Below are 22,664 nucleotides of genomic sequence, written 5' to 3' on the forward strand. Positions count from 1 at the left end.
TCCAACTTTTGAACATTTGGGTCCTACTGTGAATACTGGTCTTTATACAAAATGCATTCAGTAAACGTTTTTCTCTCGATACAGGACTTCCCAAGGAGGTACAGAGATACCCGAAAGCGTTCAGGGCTGAAGCTCTTGGAGGGAAGGAAGGTTTGAATGCCCAGAATTCTGCCTTGATTTCTGTAAAAATTCCTGAACACCGCATAAGACAACCCAGTTAAGACAAATTTTGCCATGTATTTGCTTAAGTGTACAATGAAATCCGCAGCTCCGTCGGTTTGGATTCAGGGTGGAGTCTGCTTTACACCTTGATTTAGATAAATCTGTTTGTCAGAGTGGTTGCTGCCCTTTTCCCAGCCCTGAGTCCCAGGGGGCCTGATCTGGTGCGCTCGATGGCTCGAGGAGCTACCGCACGGCCACCGATGACCCAGAGTTTGACAGTATGCGGGTCGGTCATTTTAAAGTCACCAGGCAACATTTCGGCCCGTTGATGTGTGCAGCTCCGCAGAGCTCCTGGACCGGGGACTTTTTCAGGCAAACACGGTTGCGCTGGAGGCACCCGCCATGCCGTCCCCGCACCAGAGAGCGGCCCGCAGCCCAATGCCGCCCTGGGGCCGAGAGGCGCTGAAGGGCCCCGGTTGGCGGGGTGAAGGGCCCCGGTGGCGGGGTGAAGGGCCCCGGTGGCGGGGTGAAGGGCTCCGGTGGCGGGGTGAAGGGCTCCGGTGGGGTGTTAAAGGGCCCGGCGGCGGGTTAGAGGGCTCCGGAGCCCCGCAGAGCCCGGCCTCGCAGGCGGGAGGCGCCGGCGGCTCCGCCTCCCTCAAGTGACGCCGCCGTGCCCCGCGCGGCCACCGTCGGTAAGATGGCGGCGGCGGGAGAGCAGCGACAGCGAGGAGGAGGACTTGGTGAGCTATGGAAGCCCGCTGCAGCCCCTGCAGGAGGGTAAGGGACCGCCGACGGGTTCGTCTGCTCCCCCTCCGCCCTCTGTCAATGCGTTGCGGCGAGCGGCCCGGCGTGAGGCGCCGGGGCCGGGCTGTCCCGAAGGCCTGCGCGGTCCGCTCCGGTTCGCGGCTGAAGGCCTTCCAGCCCTTACCCGGGGAACCGCGGCGTGTGCTCCCGGCGCAGACCTGCTCCCCCTTCCTCCTGCTGCCGCGGGACGAGCGAGCGTTTCTCGGCAGCCGTGCTGACCTGCGAGAGGCTCTGGCCCAGCACAGGGGCCTGGGAGCGGAGTGCGGAGAGGCCGCCCCGGCGCTGCACCGCTCTGCGCTGTGGCCGGGATACCCCGCGGCTTGTGGCCGCTGCGCCGGCTGGAGCTAGGGGCTAGGCTTTGCTTCTGGCCTTCCTCCCACCCCTCCGAAAATAAAAGATAAAAGTACAATTCAGGTATAACAGTTCAAGTGTACGCAGTTACGCTAATGCGACCGCCCGATGAGGTGGACAGGGCGTCGTTGAAGGATTGATGTACAGCTGTCACTCCCCAATCCGTGCCGCTTTATTCAAGAAATATTGTTAAAAGAGGGTAAATGTTTGTGTCAAAGTTTATGGCTTTTGCGTTTTGTTTCAGTTTAAACACTTTCGATGTGTTATTTTTCAAGCAGTTGCTGAGGTGTGGAAATCCTGCCAGAGGTCTTGCATCCTTAAAACCTCAAAGTTTCGTTTGCAAGAAAAAAAATCCAGTGTTCTCAGAAGTCAGTAGAATTAAGGATTTTGAGCGAACATGTCATGCTTTTCCTTTACCAGTGTGTGTCAACGGTGTATATGAAAGTTACAGTGGAGTGAAATAAATATCAACTGCTGATGATTTTCCACATCAGGGTGGCTAGTGTTTCATCCTGTTCTTACCTGCAAGGGAAAAATGGCTTCTGGGGAAAGTGGGAAGTCTCTTCTAAATGTAAAGTTGTGTCTTACTTTTTGATGTACTTTGATTGTAGGTGAACGATTAAAAAAGCCAGTTCCTCTTCAAGAACAGATGCGTTTAAAGATGCAAAGGGGCGATACCAGCGTTTCCATGGTGCATTCACTGGTGGCTTTTCTGCTGGTTACTTTAACACCGTTGGTACAAAGGAAGGTTAGATATTTTGCTGTCTTCTGGGAATGGTTAAATTGAGAACTATATTGTCATGTTAATGAAAACAAATTAACTGTCATTAAGCATTCTTGTTCCTGCTATTCCTTATACTGTGAGTAGTTGAAATGGTATTGCTGAAGTTATAGCTCTTTGAGTTTTTGGACTGTAATTTTACAAATATTCCTTTCTATCTTTAAGATGTAAGGTTGAAATGTTTGAATATTTCTGAATACTATGTTGCCTTAAGTACCTTACTTAAATATTTATCTTCTTTAAAGGATGGACCCCTTCAGCTTTTGTATCATCGCGACAGAAGAGAGCAGATAGAACCGTTCTTGGACCAGAAGACTTCATGGATGAGGAGTAAATTTAGAAAGGGATTGAAAACTTGTGTAAATAGCTGCCATGACAGCAAAAATTAAAGCAACTTGAAATTACTTCTTGTATACAGTGTTATCCTATTAGGTTTATAGACTATTTCATAGGTTGGCTTTAGAAGCTCCTGTAATGTCAGTATTAAAAATAAAACTAGAACTCAACCTTCTCATTTTATCAGAAAATGCAAATACTTTTGAAATTAAGATATTTCCACTAAAGTTATTGCAAAAACAACTATATAAGCGGCTTGGAAAAATTAGCAAATATGAAGGTCATATGCCATTTTCGTTAATTTACTATTACAGTAAGTAAGAATTTGAAGAATGCTTAATCTAAAAGTTTTTATTTTGTGTATGTTTCCAGGATCTTAGTGAATTTGGGATAGCACCAAAAGATATTACAACTACAGATGATTTTGCATCTAAAGCTAAAGACAGAATAAGGAGAAAGCTAGCAGATTGCAGGAGTAGTTGCACCCATTCCAGGAACCACTGCATTTGATGATTTGATAGGACCATCCAAGTAAGTGAATTTACATACAAGTTTGCCAAACTGTTCATTTCACTCAGAAGTGTTGTATTGCTTAGAAGAGTAATGTTTGAGCACTGTACTTGTGAGACTGGAAGATCCTGCAGTGTTACACTTCCTAAGTGGCCTCAGCCTGGATTTTTGTTTTGAATGTGTGGACTTGTGCCAAGTAAACTGAACTGGAAAATAGTATGCATGCAAATATTAGCACATTTAGATTTGATTTTATAGTGGGATATAAAGCCAGAAGTTCAAATGATATGTATGTACATTATTTGTCAACAAATAATAAAGGTGGGGTTTGAAGTAATTTTTGGGGTTTGTTTCATTTTGTTTTCTTAGAATACAATTGGGGTTGAACTTTTACGAAAAATGGGCTGGAAAGAAGGACAAGGAATTGGACCACGAGTCAAAAGAAAGGCATGCAGACAGAAACCTGGTAAGTTTCTGAGCTAATTAACTTTTTTGTTAGTAGAAAGTCATAGACTGATTAGAAAGTTGATTTTAAACCCTCTTTTTTATTATTGTAATATGGTGTTATGATGTCTCTTGCAGATCCTACAGTGAAAATATATGGTTGTGCATTACCACCCGGACTGTCTGAGGGCTCTGAGGTATTGAACAGGCAAAAGTGGTCTGTTGACTTATGTAAGAATATGTGATAACAGATTAAGAAAACAAACCAACTTCTTTAAATTCCTTGAACAGTATTTTAAAATGCAATGTCAAATCTTCTTAAAAGTGTCTGTAAATACTTTCTATGTTTAATGTGAAGAAAGGTTATAATACTTAAATTTCTTCTTTTGCTACATAAGCAGGTGTAGCTCATACACAATTCAGGAAATGCAAACTTGCCTGGGCTCTTGTTAACTGAATGTTGTAAAAGCTCAACAACGGAACTTTTAGTCATATTTGCTCTTATAAACTTTTATTTTGTACAAGGATGAAGATGATACAGCCAGAGAATGTGACGTTTGCACCAAAAGATGTAATGCCTGTAGACTTGACTCCAAAAGAAATGTCCATGGACTTGGCTACAAGGGTTTGGACCCCTCACAAGCTTTGTTTGGTGTATCTGGAAGAGAACACCTGAATCTTTTCACAGCTGGTTCTGAAGAAACAAGCAATTTACTTGGGGATCTGAGACACAGTAAAGGAAGAAAACTGGGTATTACAGGTCAGGTAAGGACATTTTAAAATGTGTTTTATGATTAGTGCGTAAAATCCACATAAATTTTGGGGGTTTTAAGTGAAAAGCTCCTAGTCATTGTAGTAGTATTGTAAGAAATGTTAATTGTGGTTTGAGAATAGGGTTTTTTAAAACTATTTTGAAGATGTGGAACAATCCTTAGAACTCTCAAATGCCTTCACCTACTGAAACTGTAAATACAACTATAAAAACTACCTGACTCTGAATAGCTGAATGAAAAATGTCCTGTGTTACTTTGATTGGATAAAGTCAATATTCAGTATGTTATTAGGGTTTTTTTTGTCTGTTGTACTTTCAGTATCTGCTGCTAGAGAGGCTTTGTTTACTCCTGGGTATTTGTAGTTCTTATCTAGAAGCACTGTCAGTTTATATTTTCTGGGACTTCTACGTTGTTTAATTTCCATGTTAACTGACTTTTTTTTTTTTTTTTTTTTTTTTTTTTAATTCAACTTAACCTGCTCTTAGTCAGATTGCACATGCTATTTTGGTGCAGCTAGTCTGCTGTCCTTATCTTGTACACACCACATTTACTGTCCCTCCCTGCCAGGGGAGTGGAATGTGTTTGCTTTTTGTGTTCACTGAGGTATGAGCATCTCAACATTCTCATTGTGGTGACAGTTGGATGCTACATTTTTCCCAGTGTGTATATATTTGTACTGTAGATTTTATGTAGATTAATAGATACCCATGTAGATATGTTCTGATATGTGACTTAAAACTATTTTTACATTCTGAGTTCTCATTTAAAATATATTTTAGGCTTTTGGTGTAGGAGCTTTAGAGGAAGAAGATGATATTTATGCAACTGACACACTGTCAAAATATGATACAGTTCTAAAGGATGAGGAGCCTGGAGATGGCTTGTATGGCTGGACAGCACCGAAGCAGTATAAATCCAAAAAAAGTAAGAACTGTAGTTCTCTTTAAGGAGCAAGTGTAATATTGGGGGGAAAAAAAGTAGTCTCTATTTGCCATATGTTTTAATTTTCAGCCTAATTTTGATATCTGAAAATTCAACTAGTTCTCCTTCTCTATTGAAGTGTTCTACGGAAATAATTTCCAGAGTCCTCCATTAATCCCAGTGTAGATTAAACCCTCAAAGCATATTTTCAGGAGGGCAATATGTGATGCTATGTGGGATACTTTGTTCAGTTTCACTGAACAAAAAAAAAAGTGATTGTGAATCACAGTTACAAAATATGACCCAGAACTTAAAAAGAGAACTTTTTTTAGATAAACTCCTGTATTTTTAGATAATTTTTATAAATTGTACCTTGGTACCACTTTATTTTTACTGCAATGTAAGTGCATGAAATACTGTTGTAATTTCTGGAGTACCTGTTCACATTAGTTGTACTCATTAATGGTGTTAGCTGTGCACAGTGTGGATGCTGTTGTTTCACTATAAGCCATGTTCAACCTGCAGCAATCACTCTGGTAGCAGTTTTAGGTGTACAGTACTAATGTATAATCAGAACTCTTAATTTTAAATGAGAGGTGGTGAGGACAAACTACAATTATTTCATAATAGACAATGGAAATTATTCAGAATAAAAGTTGCCTAACATGCATGTTTAAGATAGTGACCAGCTCTGCAATAATTTTGTAGGGCCTGAAAGAGAATTTAAATATGTAGGCAAAATCCTGGCTGGTTTTTCCTTGGCATCAAAATCATCAGCTCCAATCAAGGTAAGCTATTTTATCTATTAGAATAACATCATTTATCATGTGAACTATGCAGACTCTACTGCTTCTCAGTGTTTTTCTGTTCTTAGAAATAAATGTTTTGGTCGCAGCAAAAATTGCTGATGAACACAATAGCACTGGGGCTGTTCAGTAGAAACTTAAAATTTATCAGTCCTGAAGGTATTTAAACTTTGCCTGAGTCTGGCTTTGAACAAATGCCTTCCCCACTATTCACTGCTACTTGCCATAAGGCTGACAGAATGGTTTCATTTAACCTAAAAAGAAAAATATTACATACTTTAGTTCTAGACTTTCATATGTAACATTCAGTTTTCTGTAAAACCAGGCCTGTTGCAGTAATAAGCAGACAGGACTCTTTCTTAATGCAGAAAAGCCCCATCTTTATTCACATAACTCATTTTTATACATTTTCACTTGTTCAGCTCCAGTTGACTAGTGGTTTTATTTCCACCAATTTATTGGTTAGAAAGTGTTTGTGTGTGTACATGTTAAGACTTTTCTATTCACAGGTGTTTACATATTTTCTTTGTGAATTCTCATGGGACAGATCTTTTGTTATTACAGGTGCAACTTATTTTTCTTTCTAATAGGTTGGTTATGCAAACTGATTGTCATTCTCAAGATTCTTTCATATGGGACCTTAGCTAGCTGTACTCAGAAGCAACAGGCCAGCCAGTAATTTAACAGAGCAAGGAGTGATTTTATAAGGCCTTTCTTTTATAAGATCTCTACTTGTATGCCACAAGGCCTCATGCTTTGTTCACTTTGCTATTTTGGTGAGAATTTAATTTCTTAGTCCTGTTTCCAGGTTTACATAATTCATGCATATATGCTTGCATAAATTGGAATGACAAACGATTTTATGACAGGGTCCTCTTTCTAAGGAAGAATGTTTGTGTTGTATATAAAATTGCATCATATAGGGAGCACAGAGATAACCTTTTAAGTAACAGCTTGAATGAAGAACGTGGGGAAAAGCACTTTGAAAGACATTAAAATACAGTAAGCACAGAAGTACTCAGTAATCCAGTTAATTGATTAAATCATTTGAATTCAGCTAAAAAAATAGTAAGCAATATTAAGAGGTATTTTCTCAAATAAAAGCAGTGCATCCTAAGACTCTTGTTAATTTTTCTGTCGCTTAATGTGCTTTATTTCTTCATAGTTGTAAATATATTGTCAATATGTTTGTCCCCAGAGTTTGTATTCCAGTACCACCTACTGACTGGGCCAAAAGGAGTTGGTAGCTTGTACTATCTGTTTCTACTACTAAGATGTAAATTGAGAAGTTCTTAGTTGAGCTGACTTTTTCTGAAAGGCATTTCTAAGTGTTGCATACAAAGGTGGGTTTTTTGTTTTGTTGCCCTTTTCCCCCCAGATTTATCCCCCACCTAGCCTGCCACGAAATTACAGACCAGTCCATTACTTCCGACCTGTGATAATAGCTGGGAATGAAAACTGCCACTTACAGAAGGCTTTGGAGGAGTCAACGGGGAAACTTGGGAGTGATCCAGCACACCAAAGCAGGCATGCTTTGACTGCAGCTCAGAGGAGGGAGCAGCTAGGAGAGGCTGAGCTGAAAGGTATTAACTCTATCTTTGCTTCAGGCATGTTGTATGTTTATGTACAGAACAGTAAGAATTTGGTCTGGCCTTGAGCACTTACTTTCTAACAGAAATGTATCAAATCTAATTACCATAAGCTAGTTACCATTTCATTGTTCAATTTCATCTCAGCAGTTGAATTGTTATACAACTGTTCTGTATTTTCATTTACTTTAATATTTTAAAGACAAAAAGTATGTGTTGGGTTGTGTTTTGTTGGGGAGGGTTATAGCCTTTTATGAACATAGTAGACTGTGATGATTTTTTCTGTAAAATGATGTTTCACTGAAATACATTCAAATATACTAAAAAGATAATTTGTAACTGTGGCTGCATTTGTATATACAATAGTAAACTTTATCAAGTTATATGTAAACAGCATAAAAGATGTAATAGTGACCAAGTTTTTATTTGCCATGTATGCCATTTTATTGTTAATTTCTGCTTAAGAGCATTTTATCTGAATGTATACACATGTGGTAGGGATTTTTCTTCTACTAAAGTGGAGAAATAGTTGTAGTAATTTTCATTTGTATTTTGCTGCTTTTTTTCTGCTTTAGGTCCGGCTCCTTCTATTTTGGAGTATCTGTCTGAGAAAGATAGAGAAAGACTCAAAGAGGTGAAACAAGCATCTGAACAACAGATGAAAGCAAAAATAGTGTCTGAACAACAAATGAAAGCAAAAATAGTGTCTCAGCAGTCACCTAACAGCAGATTCAGCCAGCCTCCCCAGAAGATGCTACTCTTAAATGGCAAAGGCAGCTGGAGGGACAGTTAGTAAATGCTGGTTCTAGTGACTTCAAACCATTTGCAAAAAATCCAGAAAAACAAAAAAGATATGAAAATTTTGTGAAAAGTCTTAAAAAAGGAGAAAAAGGTAAAATATTTCTTGATAATTTTTTTCTCCCCCCCCCCCCCCCTTATTTTTTGTCCCAAGGCATTTTATATTCACTATGAGTTCTCTTCCTGAATTCCACAGCATTTCTCCTTTTACTTCTTTTCAGGACCAATGTTAACAGAAATCTTTACTGATACTTAGTCATGTTGATTTCAGGAAAACTGCTCAATTATTCAATTGCCAGCCAGTAGTCTTGATTTTAGGCATTACATTTCACTTCTGTGATGTAGGAGAAGTTACGTCCTACTTAATTTCCTGGGTTTGCCTTGTTTCATTTGCCAAGGTACATTTCAGCCTTGGTCAGTGGAACAAGCCTTTTAATTTAGTTAGTTTCTCTTCAAATAGTTAAACTGACAGATCATGTAGAGACAGAAAGATGATTGGGGAACAGTAGAATCAAAAGAAACCCCATGTCCTCTGCACCAGGGGAAGATAAGAGCCCTAAAGTGAATGAAGTATTTCACACTTGTCAAAGCTTGTATTATATGTCCTTTGGATACTCAAAGTTGTGCTGTCCCTTACGTTCTTCTCAGAAAAATTTATGACTGTAATAACACAGCATACATGCAGAGCTCTTACTCAAAACCAGAAAAAATCCAAGCTCCTTCATCGTCTCTTTTCATGCTGTTTCAGTCTCCTTCCATTTTGTTTAGGTTTTTGCTAATAAATAATACTGTCTATATCTTAGATTAAACCAGGTACTTGCAATGCCTTGTGGTGAGTTCTCCAGTACTGGGATTTTTCTGTAAGGCATAAAAAGCTGAAATTGATCTAGCGAGTTCATCATCAGCCCATGACTTTAAATTGCCTTGAAATAAACCTAAAAAAAAGGGTTGGGTTTTTTTCAAATTTTGAAGTACACTGGGACTATTGGGGAAGAAGAAAATGGGCACCAGGGAAATTTGACAGAGGAAAGCACACAGTGACAGGTAGAAAACCTGCATTTGTTGATTTAGTTGTGGTTTGGGTTTTTTGGTTTTTTGGGGTTTTTTTAAGTCCTTTTCATTATATAAATAAATATTTTGGTCAGTAGCCTCTTCTGGTTGCCACATTGGGACAGACAACTTGAGCTTTGAATCCATAGTTCCTCTGTTCAGGACTTGGATTTTCCCTAGATAAAATGTCAATATTTTAAACTATTTAAAATTATAAAAATATTAAGTTCTTTTTTTATTTATTTAAATTAAATATTTCATCTTTAGAATATTAATTTGACTAATACTATAAAATTAACATATATTCCATGTAATATGAATATTAATATATTATATCCAATATTTGGACTGTTGTTTATCAGTATTCTCAGTTATGGCTGTATTATGACTGTAAGTGCCTCCCTAGTCATAATGATGAAATATAGAAATGTATAAATACCTGGAATGGTCAAAGGTCTGTTCTACTGTAATTGTATTTGCTTGGCTGCTGTTATTCCTCTTCCTTCTGGGAGAAAAAGTGAACCTGTTCCTGTAAACCTGTGTGCAAACTCTGTGTTTATCAGTGGGCACTTTACAGACCAGAAAGCGAGTTACCAAAGCCCAGCCAGGCTTAAACTCTTTTGTTCTGTTTTAGTTATTTGATAAAGCTTTGGGTTATGCTTTTTGTTCTAATCACCTGTTAAATCCATTAAGCATTTTGAACATTCTTTAAAAGGCAATGAGTAAGGAATCAGTTTTAGAAGTAAAATTACTTAAAATACTGATTTTGCATTTGGCAAATGTTGTCACTCTTGCTGTCTAAAAAAAGACCTCCATTTATCAGAGATGAACACAGTTGAGATTAACACTACCCTTGAGCTAAGTACTCGTTTACTACCTGCAAGAACGTTTGCTTCTTACCTTATTTCTTGTTTGAGAAGCGTTGACCCAAAGTGAGCTGTCATCTCTGCTAAGCATTCCTTCCTTCTCTCACAGGAGAGGCGTTGGAGCGGTTTTTAGACCCGCACGTGTCGGAGTGGGAGCGAGGCAGGAGCGGGAGGAGTTCTTCCGCGCAGCCGTCTTCTACAGGTCCTCGAACTCGACACTCTCCTCCAGATTCACCCGCGCTAAGTACGAAGATGATGTTGACAAAGTGGAAGTTCCTCGAGACCAAGAGGTCTGTGCTGCCTGCAGTCTTTTAATACACTGGAGCTGCAGTTGTTGCCTTAGCCCTGACTTTCTTTTTCTTTTAAACTCTTACGCAGATATATCACTGTTTTGTTGCCCTTTCGTTTAGCAGCTTTTGAAAACACTCAGTGCTTACGGAGTAGTGATGTGTTAAACAGCATTTAAATATTGATGGGTTTGTCCTGCTCATCAATCTTACAACAGTTCAGTAAGTTGTTACTTATTTATCAGCTATAAATGTTTGACTTTTTCAGAATGATATGATGACAAGGAAACGGCTGTGAAGATGAAGATGTTTGGCAAACTCACAAGAGACAAGTTTGAATGGCATCCTGATAAGCTGCTGTGTAAAAGATTTAATGTTCGTGATCCGTATCCTGAGTAAGATAATTGATACTTACATTTTTAGAACTTTTTATAAATTCTGAGTTTTTCATTTGCTTGTGGAAAATCTGCCTTGGTGTTTTCTTATGTCATAAGATAGTAACAGAACTGCCTAAATTTTATTTGTTCCATGAAATATGGTGACCACTGATAAACAGCGTGCATTTTAAGGACTACTGTAGGGGCCTTCAGCTTGTTGTAGCTAATTTGAGGACTTTCCTGTGAAAACAATAATCAGCAAACAATTTTATTTCCTCTAGTTCTTCTATAGTGGGTCTACCAAAAGTGAAACGGGACAAGTATTCTGTTTTTAATTTCTTGACTGTGGCTGAGCCTACCACATCTGTAACTCAAGCAACAAATGAAAAGATCCAAGAGAGTAGCAGTCTCAACAGTAAGTTTGCTGTTACTTTACTAATTTACCTACACATGACATAATATACAGAAAAGGCATCTTTTTCGTTAAGAACCTAGCCACATGATTTTTTTTTTTTAAAAAACCCAAACAAAGGAATTGAAAATAAAAAGTCAGTGACATAAAAACTGAAGTTAGTGATATAATGCAGGTTTCTTCTATCTAGAAGACATTTATAGGTCAAGTATTATTAGATTTTAAAAGTGTCACACTGAAGAAGCAGAGTAATATAAAATTAAGTAGGCCATGAAATGCAGAACATTTTGGCATGTGGTGATTTGAATATTTTGGATGTTTTAGAACCAAAGAAATCTTCAAGGTGGGATGTGTCAGATAAAGAGAAGGAGAAGAAAGATTCTATCAGTGAATTCATTAGTCTTGCTAGATCAAAAGCTGATGTTCAGCAGCAGCCACCAGTGCCAGCAACAGAAAAATGTGGAACTGGGACAACTGAAACTCCTCCCACAGTGGTGAGTTTACAACAGGGTTTGAACTTAAGGGGAACAGCTGTAAACCTTGACAACCCAGAAATAAGACTGGTTAATAAATGAATTGTTCTAATACAGATCAGTTGGCACAAGAGCAAACTCAGGATGAGCAAAGGCATGAGATGGCACTTTGAAGAATTCTGAGGTTGTAACTGTGGGATGCAAGGTGTTTGCAGCTTACTTCTGATTATACTTGAAGTAGAGCTTAAAACAAGAAAAAAATGTAGCTCAGTAGTCTGGGAACTAAATTCAGTAATTTTACCACCACTCTGCTCACAGGCACAAAATACACTTATTTCTCCTTTCCATAGAAGAAAGTGCATACTTTGGGGAGAAAGGTGATGTTTTCCTTTTGCTTACATTAATATTATGTAATTGAAGTTTATAATTGAATTAATGAATTAGACTTTATAATATTTGGGGATCTATTTTCACGAACTGCACTACTCTTTATAGGACACTGGTTTAGTTGCTCAGCATTTCAGAGCTTACTATTTGGGACTAAGGTTGTTTATGTCACAGCGATTGTGCCATCCTTGTAAATACCTGTCAGCATGCTTGAAGTTATTCCTTATCAGAGAGAGATTGTGCTTGAAATTATTCCTTATCAGAGAGAGACTGTAAGTTTCTTTAGTGTTTAAATATTTTTGTTATGATATTGTTTAGCAGGTAGCTGATGAAGATAAGAATCAGGAGGAAGAGAGTGGACGACCACCATGGACTTATTTAAGGCTATCTTTGTGAGCTCCTCAGATGAAAAATCATCTTCCTCTGAAGAAGAGAGTGATGAAGAACAGCAACCAACTACTTCAGAAAGAGCATCAGAAACCACCAAGCAAGTTGAAGTATCAGACAGTTCCTCCTCTAATATACAAGGTAGTACTTAATGGATGTTTGTTTTTATGCAACATAAAATAAATACCTTGTGAAAGTTTCATTTTTGAATCACATTCTTGGACTGTTAGGACAATGATCTGCTCCTGTGCAGATCACCTTGAGATTGGTAGAGCTGGTCATGTAGAAAATGCAATAATACAGCACTGAATAAGGCCTTGCATGTTACAGTGTTATTAGCATTGCCATGTACCTTTTGTGTAGATTTTACAAGCAAACTGCTGCATGAAATATGCCTGTTATACAGTGAGGGAGAACAAAACATCCAGTGTAAGAACATACTTAAAATAAAATACTTTGTTCACTTACAGTTGGTTCTATTAACACTTAACTTTTAGTGTTAATTAACCTTATACATTTAATGGAGGTTTTTTTTTTTTTTTTGAGTAGTGGAAAAGTAACACTATTACAAAAGGGAAGCAAACAAATGCACTGATAGTAATTTAATTAATAATTTTAGAGTTTAAAAGGTAGATTTTGATTTAAAAGAAAAAAACCCTACAGTATGTTGACATGTTCCAGAATGTTGGCTACCCAGTTGGCTGATGCAGTCCATAGAGATAGAGGATGCTGATCAGTTTGCTTTCTTAAAGGCTTTTAGAAAGCCTCCTTGAACTTTCTTCCACACTTTTGGAAAAAGTATCATCTTATTTTCCTTTAAAATAGCAAGTTCTGGTTTTTTTCATAGAGAGTGTGACTGCTACAACTGATTCTGGCATTTCTTCATTGCCTACGTCAAAGCAGGAACTGGATGCGCAGAGGAATTTGGACCAAAGTTGCCACCAGCTTTTTCTTCTGGTAGGTTCTGTAGCATCTAGAGTGCAAATTCTGCACATGGAAATTGTATATAAAATACACATTCTCATTAACAAAAGCTTTTTTGAATAGGCCATTCGTCTCTTAAATGTGTGTTATGTAAACAGGCATCAGCAAATATTTTGTTGCCATGCTGTGACCCACCAACAGGAACCCCTTTGCCTGTGTTCCAGTTTGAAGTTTATGGAGGTAATGATAAAAATGGATGTGAAAATACAGGACAGCCTTGCAATTTCATTTTTAACAGATTGCAAAGGCATTTAATTACAATAAGGATGTTGCAGGTAGGAGTTTTAGACATTTAATTTCCTTTTTAAAGTTAGGGCTTTTGTTTGTTTAACTATCATATTAGATTAAAAGTAATACAGAATGTAATAACCAAATTACCCTGGTTTTGTTGGGGTTTTTTTGTTTTGTTTTTGTTTTGTTTGTTTTTATTCTTTATGCATTTGCTTTGTACTTTAGGAACTTGGCAACAACAAGCAGCAACTTCTCCTGGGCCCAGTAGGAAGGAAAAAATCGGAGAATCAGAGAGAGACACAAGACTAAGAAAGAACGCAAACGCAAAAAGGAAAAGGTAATAAATTTAAATAGTGATTTTTGATCTATTGATTTTTTGATCTGCCTTTCAGAATGTTTTATTATTTATGCTTGGTTTAGAAAAATATATATTGGGACGAGAATTTAAGCAACAGAATTTCTCTGATGTTTTGAAATGAGAAAATTATTGCCCTGTGATGCTGCTTTTTTCATATACACATGTATGACTGCAGGTACAATGTGTGGGTAGTTTCATGTTCTGTGTGAAGATGTCAGACACATTCTGGGAATTGCATTCATGGCTTATATACAGATAACTGTAATGAAAGCTCTGTTTTAGGGAGAGTTGAGTTCTTGGATTAAATGAATTTGGGTTTATAGGGTTTTTTTAAGCTTAGTCTGAGTAGTGGAAAACAGTCATTGGTAGGTGTTCTGTTTCAGTTAAGCTTTGAGTCCATACTGAAATAAACTTGTTTCTTTTGTTGACATTCAGGAAAATACAAGTCTTTTACAAGGAGATAAAGGGTTATTTCTGTTCTTTTTACAGAAAAAGAAGCATAAGAAGCAGAAAAACAAAAGGAAAACACAAGAATAAAAAATCAGAAAAGGACAGCAGCTCAGACACTACAGATAGCAGTGACAGCCTTAGTGATATGGATACCGCAGGCTTGTCACCTAAAGAACTTCTAAGAAGGTAAGCAGAAAGGTTGCTCAAACACTTGCAAATTTTACATTGAATAACTAAAATATCAATTTATGAGTTGTCATTCTAGTAAACCTATTTGCAGCAAATGTGAATAAGCCAGTTTCTTTGTGAAGAACTCACTTTGGTGAGGAAAGAGTACAAATATTAGACATCTTAATCTAGAGGGTAATTTTAGGATAGAAGCCTCATAAGGTAAAGACCACTAAATACACAGGCCTAGCAGGGCTAATGGACATTATAATTAAAGATAACTGATACTTTTGGAAGATATTTTGAATTGGAATTAAAAATTGAAGTAGTGCAAGTGGAAATTCATATTTTCATTTATCTAATTCTCTTTACTTGGGGACATTGGAAGAAACATTGTCTGCTAAGCTTCCATTCTGACAGATCTCGTGTGGCACCAAATGCTTGAGCTAGTCTGTGCTTCAGCAAGGGGCAATACTTGAGTCACTTGCAAGGGTGAAGCAAGCAGAAATATTGAGTCATGTACATGTCTTCTAAATTCAGACTGTGCTATTACATTTTTATAAACTGGAGACTTGAAGATAGTGATAACATAAATATGAAAATCAGAAAAGCACCTTTCACAAGATTTTGCACACACGCTTGAAGTAAAGTAGGAAAAACCATAACTGTCTCTAGTGCAGATCATAGTCAGCTTCAAAAACGTCCCATGAGGAGCAGTCACTCTGTGTTGGCTTCTGTTTAGTGTCTCCTACTAGCTGAAGGAGATGTCTCAAGGTATTTGTTGAGTACCACATTCATCTGGTCTGATGGCAGAGTGATTTGGGTCAATGTGTGGAGTGGAATGGGCAGGTACCAGCTGGCATTTGAAAGGACTCTGCCTTCCATTCCTTTGGAACTGAGTGTTAGTTATGTTTTGGTGTTTTCATATTGAAAAACAAACTACTACTTGGATTTATGAATAGCTAAAAATGTTTTATGTATTTTGCACAAATAGATTTCTTTGTACAAGCAGTTGTTTTGGAATCTTCACATTTGCATGTCTCTCGTCATTGAGAAAATGGTTTTATCTAATACAACTCAGATCTCTCTCTGAAACTAAGGTTTAAGTAACTGCTCAAGTAATGAAATGTTCCTAATGTGTGTGACTGTTTAGTGTGACCTTTTTCCTTTTTTCCCTCCCTTTTAGATTAAAACAACTTCAGTATTGAAGAGCTCTCTTGCATTCTCCAGTATTGTGTGACTTGATCTTGAATTTTTGATCTCCTCCATGATGGTAGATCAGTGGTGTATAATGTGAAGCACTATAGATACAGTATTCATATTGAATTTCTGTGAAAGTAAATGTGCATATGTTTATTTTATGATGTTTCATGAGTTCAAAATGTATGAATTATAGAATATTGAAAAGACCCCTTTCTGGGCATAATAATCTGAAATACTGCAGGCTTTGTTTTAATTAATTAAACAAAGCATTTTAATAAACTTTATTGTTACAAATAAGTTGTGTATAGTGATAATCTTTTATGCCTAGGACCTCTAAAATGCTGGAGAGGAAGTTTCAGTTTGAGTTAAGTTAGGAAGTTAAAACTAAAGCAATGTAAAATTTTTATTGGGTGCAAATATTTTTATTGAATCTTAATGCAGAATTTCCTATCGCATTTTTCGAGTATCTGGCTGTTATTTTTGCCTACACAAATTGCATAACTTTTACTATAGCAGCTCTAAACCAATAACCTTTGATAGAATCACAGGATGCTGAATTGGAAGGGACCCAACTCAAGGGATCCATCAGGATCATCAAGCTCAGGCCCTGCGGAGTTCATTTCACATAAACTATTTCAGCTAAAGATCTAAAAGATTATATACGATTAAAACTGCCTCATTTCTATAGTTACAAAGAAAACTGTTCATGCTGCTTTTTGTCTGCAATTGTTATATTGTAGAATAGTTTCTCTATGAGCCCTGAAATAATAGTGAGTGCCTGGAGGTGGTGGGGAGCAGCTCTGGGGCCAGCGTGGAGCCCTGGCAGCAGGTCTGGGAAGGGGAAGCAGCTGGGCCCTGTGCCCATGAGGAGCGGGGGACTGCTGGCAGCCCAGGGATGAAAAGCTCTCTGTCACTTTGTGTGTGGTTAATGCTTATGGCAGCCGGGGTTTGTTAGTTCTCTTCACACAAACACACGCTTGACAGTCATGAGCAAACTCCCAAATGAGTGAAGAGAAGATTTCTCAAATACCTTTGCCAGAATTTGTAATGGTCTTGGCTGAAAGCTGTGGCCTAAGAGCTCGATGTGCTGCGTTTTGATGGGCCAGAGTCAAGGAAACAAGTGTTTGAAAGACTTGAGAGACTGCATGAGATACAAAGATTTTTTTTTTTTTTGAGAGGAGTTTGAAAACAAACCTTCAAAAACAAAACCACAGTCCCCAACCATCAGCATTTTTTTTTTCTCAAACAGATTCGGTAAATCTGCCCAAGGTAGTATCAAGGATGTGAACTTTGCTCAGTCAAGTGGAACTCTGGAATTTAGGATACATTCTCCTATGGTTCCTGCTTTCATACTCCCCCTCGTGGGTTAGCAGACTGCAGGCACTGAGATCTGCCATACAGTGAGCAGTCACAACTTAATCTAAGAATTGGTAATGGGTAGTAGTGCATTAATGTCATATGAATTCAGATGAAATTATTTAATAAAGGTGTCTAAAATTTTGATTTCCTGCTGTACAGTGCTAGGTTTCTACCATAAACAGAAGCTTTTCCAGGCACACTGAAAAGGCCCAAGAAGCTCAAAGCATAAAAGTCCAGACAAGGTTCATCATTACATAAGCCAAGAGTGTCTGTGATGCTAGCTCAAAGAAACCAGGCAATGTAGAAGGAAAAAGTGACATCTTCTAATGATGATGTTAAACAAATACATTGGCAACTATAAGCATATATTGTAGACTGGAGATATAAAAAAAGTGTCTCAGTGTGTTAGTCATGACATGTAAAGTTCAATAACTGCCAGATTGGCAGTTTCAAACTTTCCTGCTTTGTCCGAATTCAAGAACTGGAACTTTATTTTTCTGTCTTCAGCAAAATACTATTCAGTTCTCTTACATGTAAGTAAACTGGAATCAAGACCAGAAAATAAGAAGATAATCCTTTATTTTTTAAGTGTAGTAGATCCTTGAATGTTCTTTTTGCGAAAAGGCTGTAATGTGCCACTTGCCTGAAGTGTGTCATTTCTGTTTAAGATATTTGATCTGTGTAAGGAGGTTTTCTTTAACACTGTGGAGCAATTCTTATTTTTTCAGAATCTAACTAAAAGTATTTGCCTGAGTATTGGGAACCTTTCTGACAGCAATGTATAGGCAAAATTATGTAAAATATATCATGACAAGCCTAATTTCCTCCCCTATAGAACAGCTGAAGAATTAAAATTCAGAAGAGTATGGTGGATTAGGATCATGGGGGGACTAGGCCAGCCCTAACAATTTTTCTTCTCCGCATTCTCTTTTTTTTTTTTCCCTTTGAAAGGGTGGATACCAAATGACTGGCTGTGCTGAGAAGGCATTTGAAGTTCTTGACAACAAACAGTATCTCTGTGACCCAAACCAAAGATTAATAGTGCATGCAGCAGACAAAGGCTGGGTAAATCCAGAAGAGTAGTTTGGACTGCAAGACATTTTTGATTTCCATAGAACAAGAACACAAAATTGCTTTGATTTTTTTTTTCTTGATCTTAGAGACATTCCTATTCATTCTGGTGTCTCAGGTAGTGCATGACACACACACTGAGGAAAATAAGTGAAAAATGAATGTACTTTCAAGTTTTGTCTGTTATCAAGAGCTGCCGAGTTAGCAGCATAGCTCTTCCCATGAAAGTCCTTGCGAGGGGGGAGCAGCTCTAGATCTGACACTTGGTGTTACAACGGGCAGTTACAGTCAGAGGTACAAGATTTTATTCTCATATTGAAGACAAATAAAAGAACACATCATGAAGGGAGTCTGTGTTGTCTATTTTTCTGCCTGATTCCAAAACCTCCTTGTGCTTCTACAAACAAGAATCTGATTGAAGTAATTGGGTTAGTCATGGAAGATGGCTACCTAGTGAAGATAGGAGAGTGATCCTGTGATACTCTGAAATGTGAGTTACTGTGCATGTCAACAGTCCTCATGGGTTTTTGTGACATGCTCACAGTCAGGTGGGTACCATAATTCATTTGTAAATTTTGATTTGTATTTTCGTTTTACTAAGAACATCATAGAAACATAGAATTGTTTGGTTGGAAGGAGCCTTAAAGATCATCCAGTTCCAACCTCCCTGCCATGGGCAGGCACACCTCCCACTGCCCCAGGGTGCTCCAAGCCCTGTCCAGCCTGGCCTTGGACACTGTCAGGGTTGTGGCAGCCACAGCTCCTCTGGGCACCCTGTGCCAGGAACTCACCACTTTCACAGCAGAGAACTTCCTCCTAATATCCATTCTAAACCTACCTCTTTAGTTTGAAGCCATTTTCCCTTTCCCTGTCACTTTCAGGCCCTTGTGAATAGAATCTCTCCATCTTTCTTGCAGGCTCCCTTCAGGTACTGAAAAGGCACAGTTAGGTCACCCCCAAAGCTTCTCTTCTCCAGGCTCAACAATCCCAATTGTTTCGGTCTTTCCACATAATAGAGCTGCCCGACTCTCTGATCATCTTGGTGGCCTCCTCTGGAACCTGATCCAACAGCTTTGTGCCTTTCCTGTGCTAGGACCCCAGAGCTGGAGGCAGTATTCCAGGTGAGATGCACCAGCGCAGAGGGACAGGATCATCTTCCTTGACCTGCTGACCATGCTTCTTTTGATGCTTTACCTTCAGAGTTTTAGTTATGGGTTAGGACTGCATTCTGTTTGAATCTCATACAGATCTGACAGAAGTTCACCTTTTTCCTGAAATCGCTTAAAAACTCTGTGTGGTAACAGGGTAAGTAGACAGAAGGTGATGGAGAAGTACAATGGCCTCAGGTTTCCCCTTGGAGTCTTAATTTGGATATTTGAAAAAAATTCTTCATGGAAAGACTTGTCAAGCATTGTACCAGGCTACCCAGGACAGTGGTGGTGTCATCATGCCCAGAGGATCTAAAGGGAGGCACTGTAAATGTGCACTAAGGGACGTGGTTCAGTAGTGGACCTGGCAGCAGTAGGTTGAACTTCATCACCTTAGGGGTCTTCCAACCAAAATGATTCTATGATAAATGAGCCAGTAATTCAGTATGGGTCATCCTCTCAGCACATCAGCTGTCTGTTGACTGCTGCTGTATCAAAACAAAGCAGATGTTTAAGCGGTGATGCCTTAAAGTTTAGCTTTTGTATTTTTCAATCCTGTACTGCATTAGTGTATAACTCTGACTCCATATAAAATGTTGGTAAGCTCTCTTCGTATTTTTGGTCAGAAAAAACAATCCTTCCAGGCCTGAGAAACATGGCCATCATCTGCCTCGGGCCCCAAAAAGTTTGAGGGAATATGACTTCATTACTTGAAGCTATAATTGGACAATTAACCTCTGATATGCAAATAGACCAAACATTCATCTGAGGAAACTCATGACCATCATCCATCTTGGGGTGTAGTCTCTGCAAGGCTCTTGCACTGCTGAAAGCTGTATCTACTGAAGGTCAAAGGAATGAGGGACTTGTCTTTACAAACTGTGGGTCTGCTGATAAATAAAGCCAGATACTGAGAGATTGAAGAAACAATGGGAAGGATTCCACTGATGGATAAATGGAATGAGAAAGATTGTCTTTACAAACTGTAGGTCTACTGACAAATAAAATTGGATGTTGAGAGATGAAAGAAAAAATGGGAAGAACTATGAATTCCATAAGGAATTACACTGAGTGACACATGGAAAAGAAAAACGAGGGGGGTTATACATTAGAAGGGAGCATTAGGTATGGTGAATTCTGTACCTCTCAAGTACCTCAGCTATTGGGGAAAGAGAGAGGGAAATGCAGTCAGGAAATTAGGATAAAAAGGAGGCTGTGGTCCTCCAAAAATTTGAGAGACCCCAGGGAAAATGCCCCATGGCCTCTCCCTTACTCAAATAAAGCTGCCTCTTTTTTGGACATAAACCTCTGGTGTGTGGATTAATTTCCTGACAAAGACCTTAATAAATACCTACTTTATTCTTATAACTCTGTTTTAGGTAGCCACTTCAAGGCATCAGTGGGATTTTCTATTATGAGAGATTTCCAGTTATTTATGGGTGAGTTCTTCAAACATGAAGGACAGCAAAGGGAACCCATAAATTTTGAACACCGTAACAATTAAGTGACAAAGGCTGGCCTCAGAGATAAGGCAGAAGGGGAGAGGAATATCTGAGAACAGATCACAGAGCTTTGTATTTGAAGACAAGAACTGTATTTGTGAATGAGAATGAGGAATCAATGAAAAAAAAGAGGGAAGAACATAAAACAGACAATGAAGGGGAATTTGTGTGTTGAGGGTTAGGATTTTTCCCTTTTTTTTTTTTTTTTTTCCTCTCAGGGAATTTAGCTTGTACGAACATACGTGTTTTGGCTCAACAGCGTGATGGTGTGTGTGCACAGACCAGGGAGCACACGGCAAGGTGTGCACGTGTGTATCGTGGTTTAATTGTTCATCATTAAAGATTGCAGAGTCTGAGACCGGAGCCGATCTTCTCTTTGTATTCGCGTCATGAGCCGGTCGAGGCGCAGCAGAGTGAGGCCGGGCTGGAGCTCGGCCCTAGGCAGCTTCGCCTATAAACCTTCGACAGGCGACATTTATCCATTTTCCTCCGCTCTCTTCGCCTGTTGTGCCAAAGGCGTCTGTGCGGTTCGCGGTCCCGCTCGGGGCAGAGCCGCTGTTCCCGGTCCAGAGCCGCGGTTCCCGGTCCAGAGCCGCTATTCCCGGTCCCGCTCGGGGCAGAGGCGCGGTTCCCGGTCCAGAGCCGCTGTTCCCGGTCCCGCTCGGGGCAAGAGGCGCGGTTCCCGGTCCCGCTCGGGGGCAGAGGCGCGGTTCCCGGTCCCGCTCGGGGCGGAGCCGCTGTTCCCGGTCCAGAGCCGCTGTTCCCGGTCCAGAGCCGCTGTTCCCGGTCCCGCTCGGGGCAGAGGCGCGGTTCCCGGTCCCGCTCGGGGCAGACAGAGCTGGGGCCGGGCGGGCCGGAGGAGGCACAGCGGCAGCACGGCCCGTGCCGCGGTCAGAGCCCCGTTAATGCCGCACTGAGGCGGCTGTCAGCGCACGGCGCCGTGGCTTAGTTGGTTTAAAGCGCCTGTCTAGTAAACAGAGATCCTGGGTTCGAATCCCAGCGGTGCCTGCGCCGGCGGGGCGGTTTTTTTATCGGCAGCGCTGTTTTACCGCCGCGGCCCGGGAACAGCCCGGGGCGGCGCGGGGCCAAACACCGACACACGGCGGCTGCGGGTCCAGGCTGCCTCCTGCTGGCTTTACGGGAAGGTGTTTTCCACCAATATTTATCCACAACAGCGTCAGGAAATGCCTCTCACCATTTTTCCTTCTTATTGCCACATCTTGAATAGCCCCTAGAGTAAACGGAGCTATTATTGCCTGGGTTTCTCACTCTTAGAGTCGGGAGTGCTGCTGACTCAGTGTTTGCTGCTGCGGTTTTTTTTTTGCTGTCCATCAGCACTGAGACCTGCCTTTCGCCTCTTACCTGCTATTGTCACATCAAGTCTGGCTTTTCCAAGTGAAACTTGCAATAAGCACTCTGTCACATCCTGAATAATGACTGTCACGTCATTAGGACACAGCAGAGGGACAAAAAGTTTTCCTAGAAATCTGAACAATCAAAGCCAAACCTACTCTGTTAGCTTGGGAATTAGGTTCAGCGAAAATATTCCAAATTTGTGTTACTCTAAAGAAAGGCAGAATCCGTCCCTAAAGCTAAAGATAAAAGACTTAAAATCCATTAATACGGGTTCCAGCCTAGCTGGAACCATATCCTCAGGTGGTATTTTTTTGCGCTCA

General features: G+C 39.7%; 1 protein-coding gene and 1 non-coding gene across 2 annotated transcripts; both read left to right on the forward strand.

The window, feature by feature from the left end:
* Positions 1-564: 564 nt before the first annotated feature.
* Positions 565-16,205, forward strand: GPATCH1 (G-patch domain containing 1). Its single transcript, XM_066327331.1, is given in 32 exon segments — positions 565-688; positions 790-939; positions 1,929-1,966; positions 1,969-2,065; positions 2,344-2,427; positions 2,805-2,895; positions 2,897-2,969; positions 3,314-3,410; positions 3,527-3,585; positions 3,914-3,924; positions 3,926-3,984; positions 3,987-4,153; positions 4,941-5,085; positions 5,791-5,870; positions 7,267-7,471; positions 8,053-8,217; positions 8,220-8,369; positions 10,301-10,351; positions 10,354-10,481; positions 10,747-10,750; positions 10,753-10,873; positions 11,137-11,270; positions 11,592-11,761; positions 12,446-12,494; positions 12,497-12,655; positions 13,362-13,427; positions 13,430-13,471; positions 13,955-14,005; positions 14,008-14,066; positions 14,577-14,603; positions 14,605-14,723; positions 15,892-16,205. Coding segments are annotated over 32 exon segments (2,997 nt in total). The 3' UTR covers positions 15,914-16,205.
* Positions 16,206-21,922: 5,717 nt separating this feature from the next.
* On the forward strand, positions 21,923-21,996 carry TRNAT-AGU (transfer RNA threonine (anticodon AGU)). The gene has a single exon. It is a non-coding gene; the product is annotated as a tRNA-Thr (tRNA).
* Positions 21,997-22,664: the final 668 nt, after the last annotated feature.

This window comes from Sylvia atricapilla, chromosome 12, assembly GCF_009819655.1.
Source record: "Sylvia atricapilla isolate bSylAtr1 chromosome 12, bSylAtr1.pri, whole genome shotgun sequence".
NCBI classification, from domain to species: Eukaryota; Metazoa; Chordata; class Aves; order Passeriformes; family Sylviidae; genus Sylvia; species Sylvia atricapilla.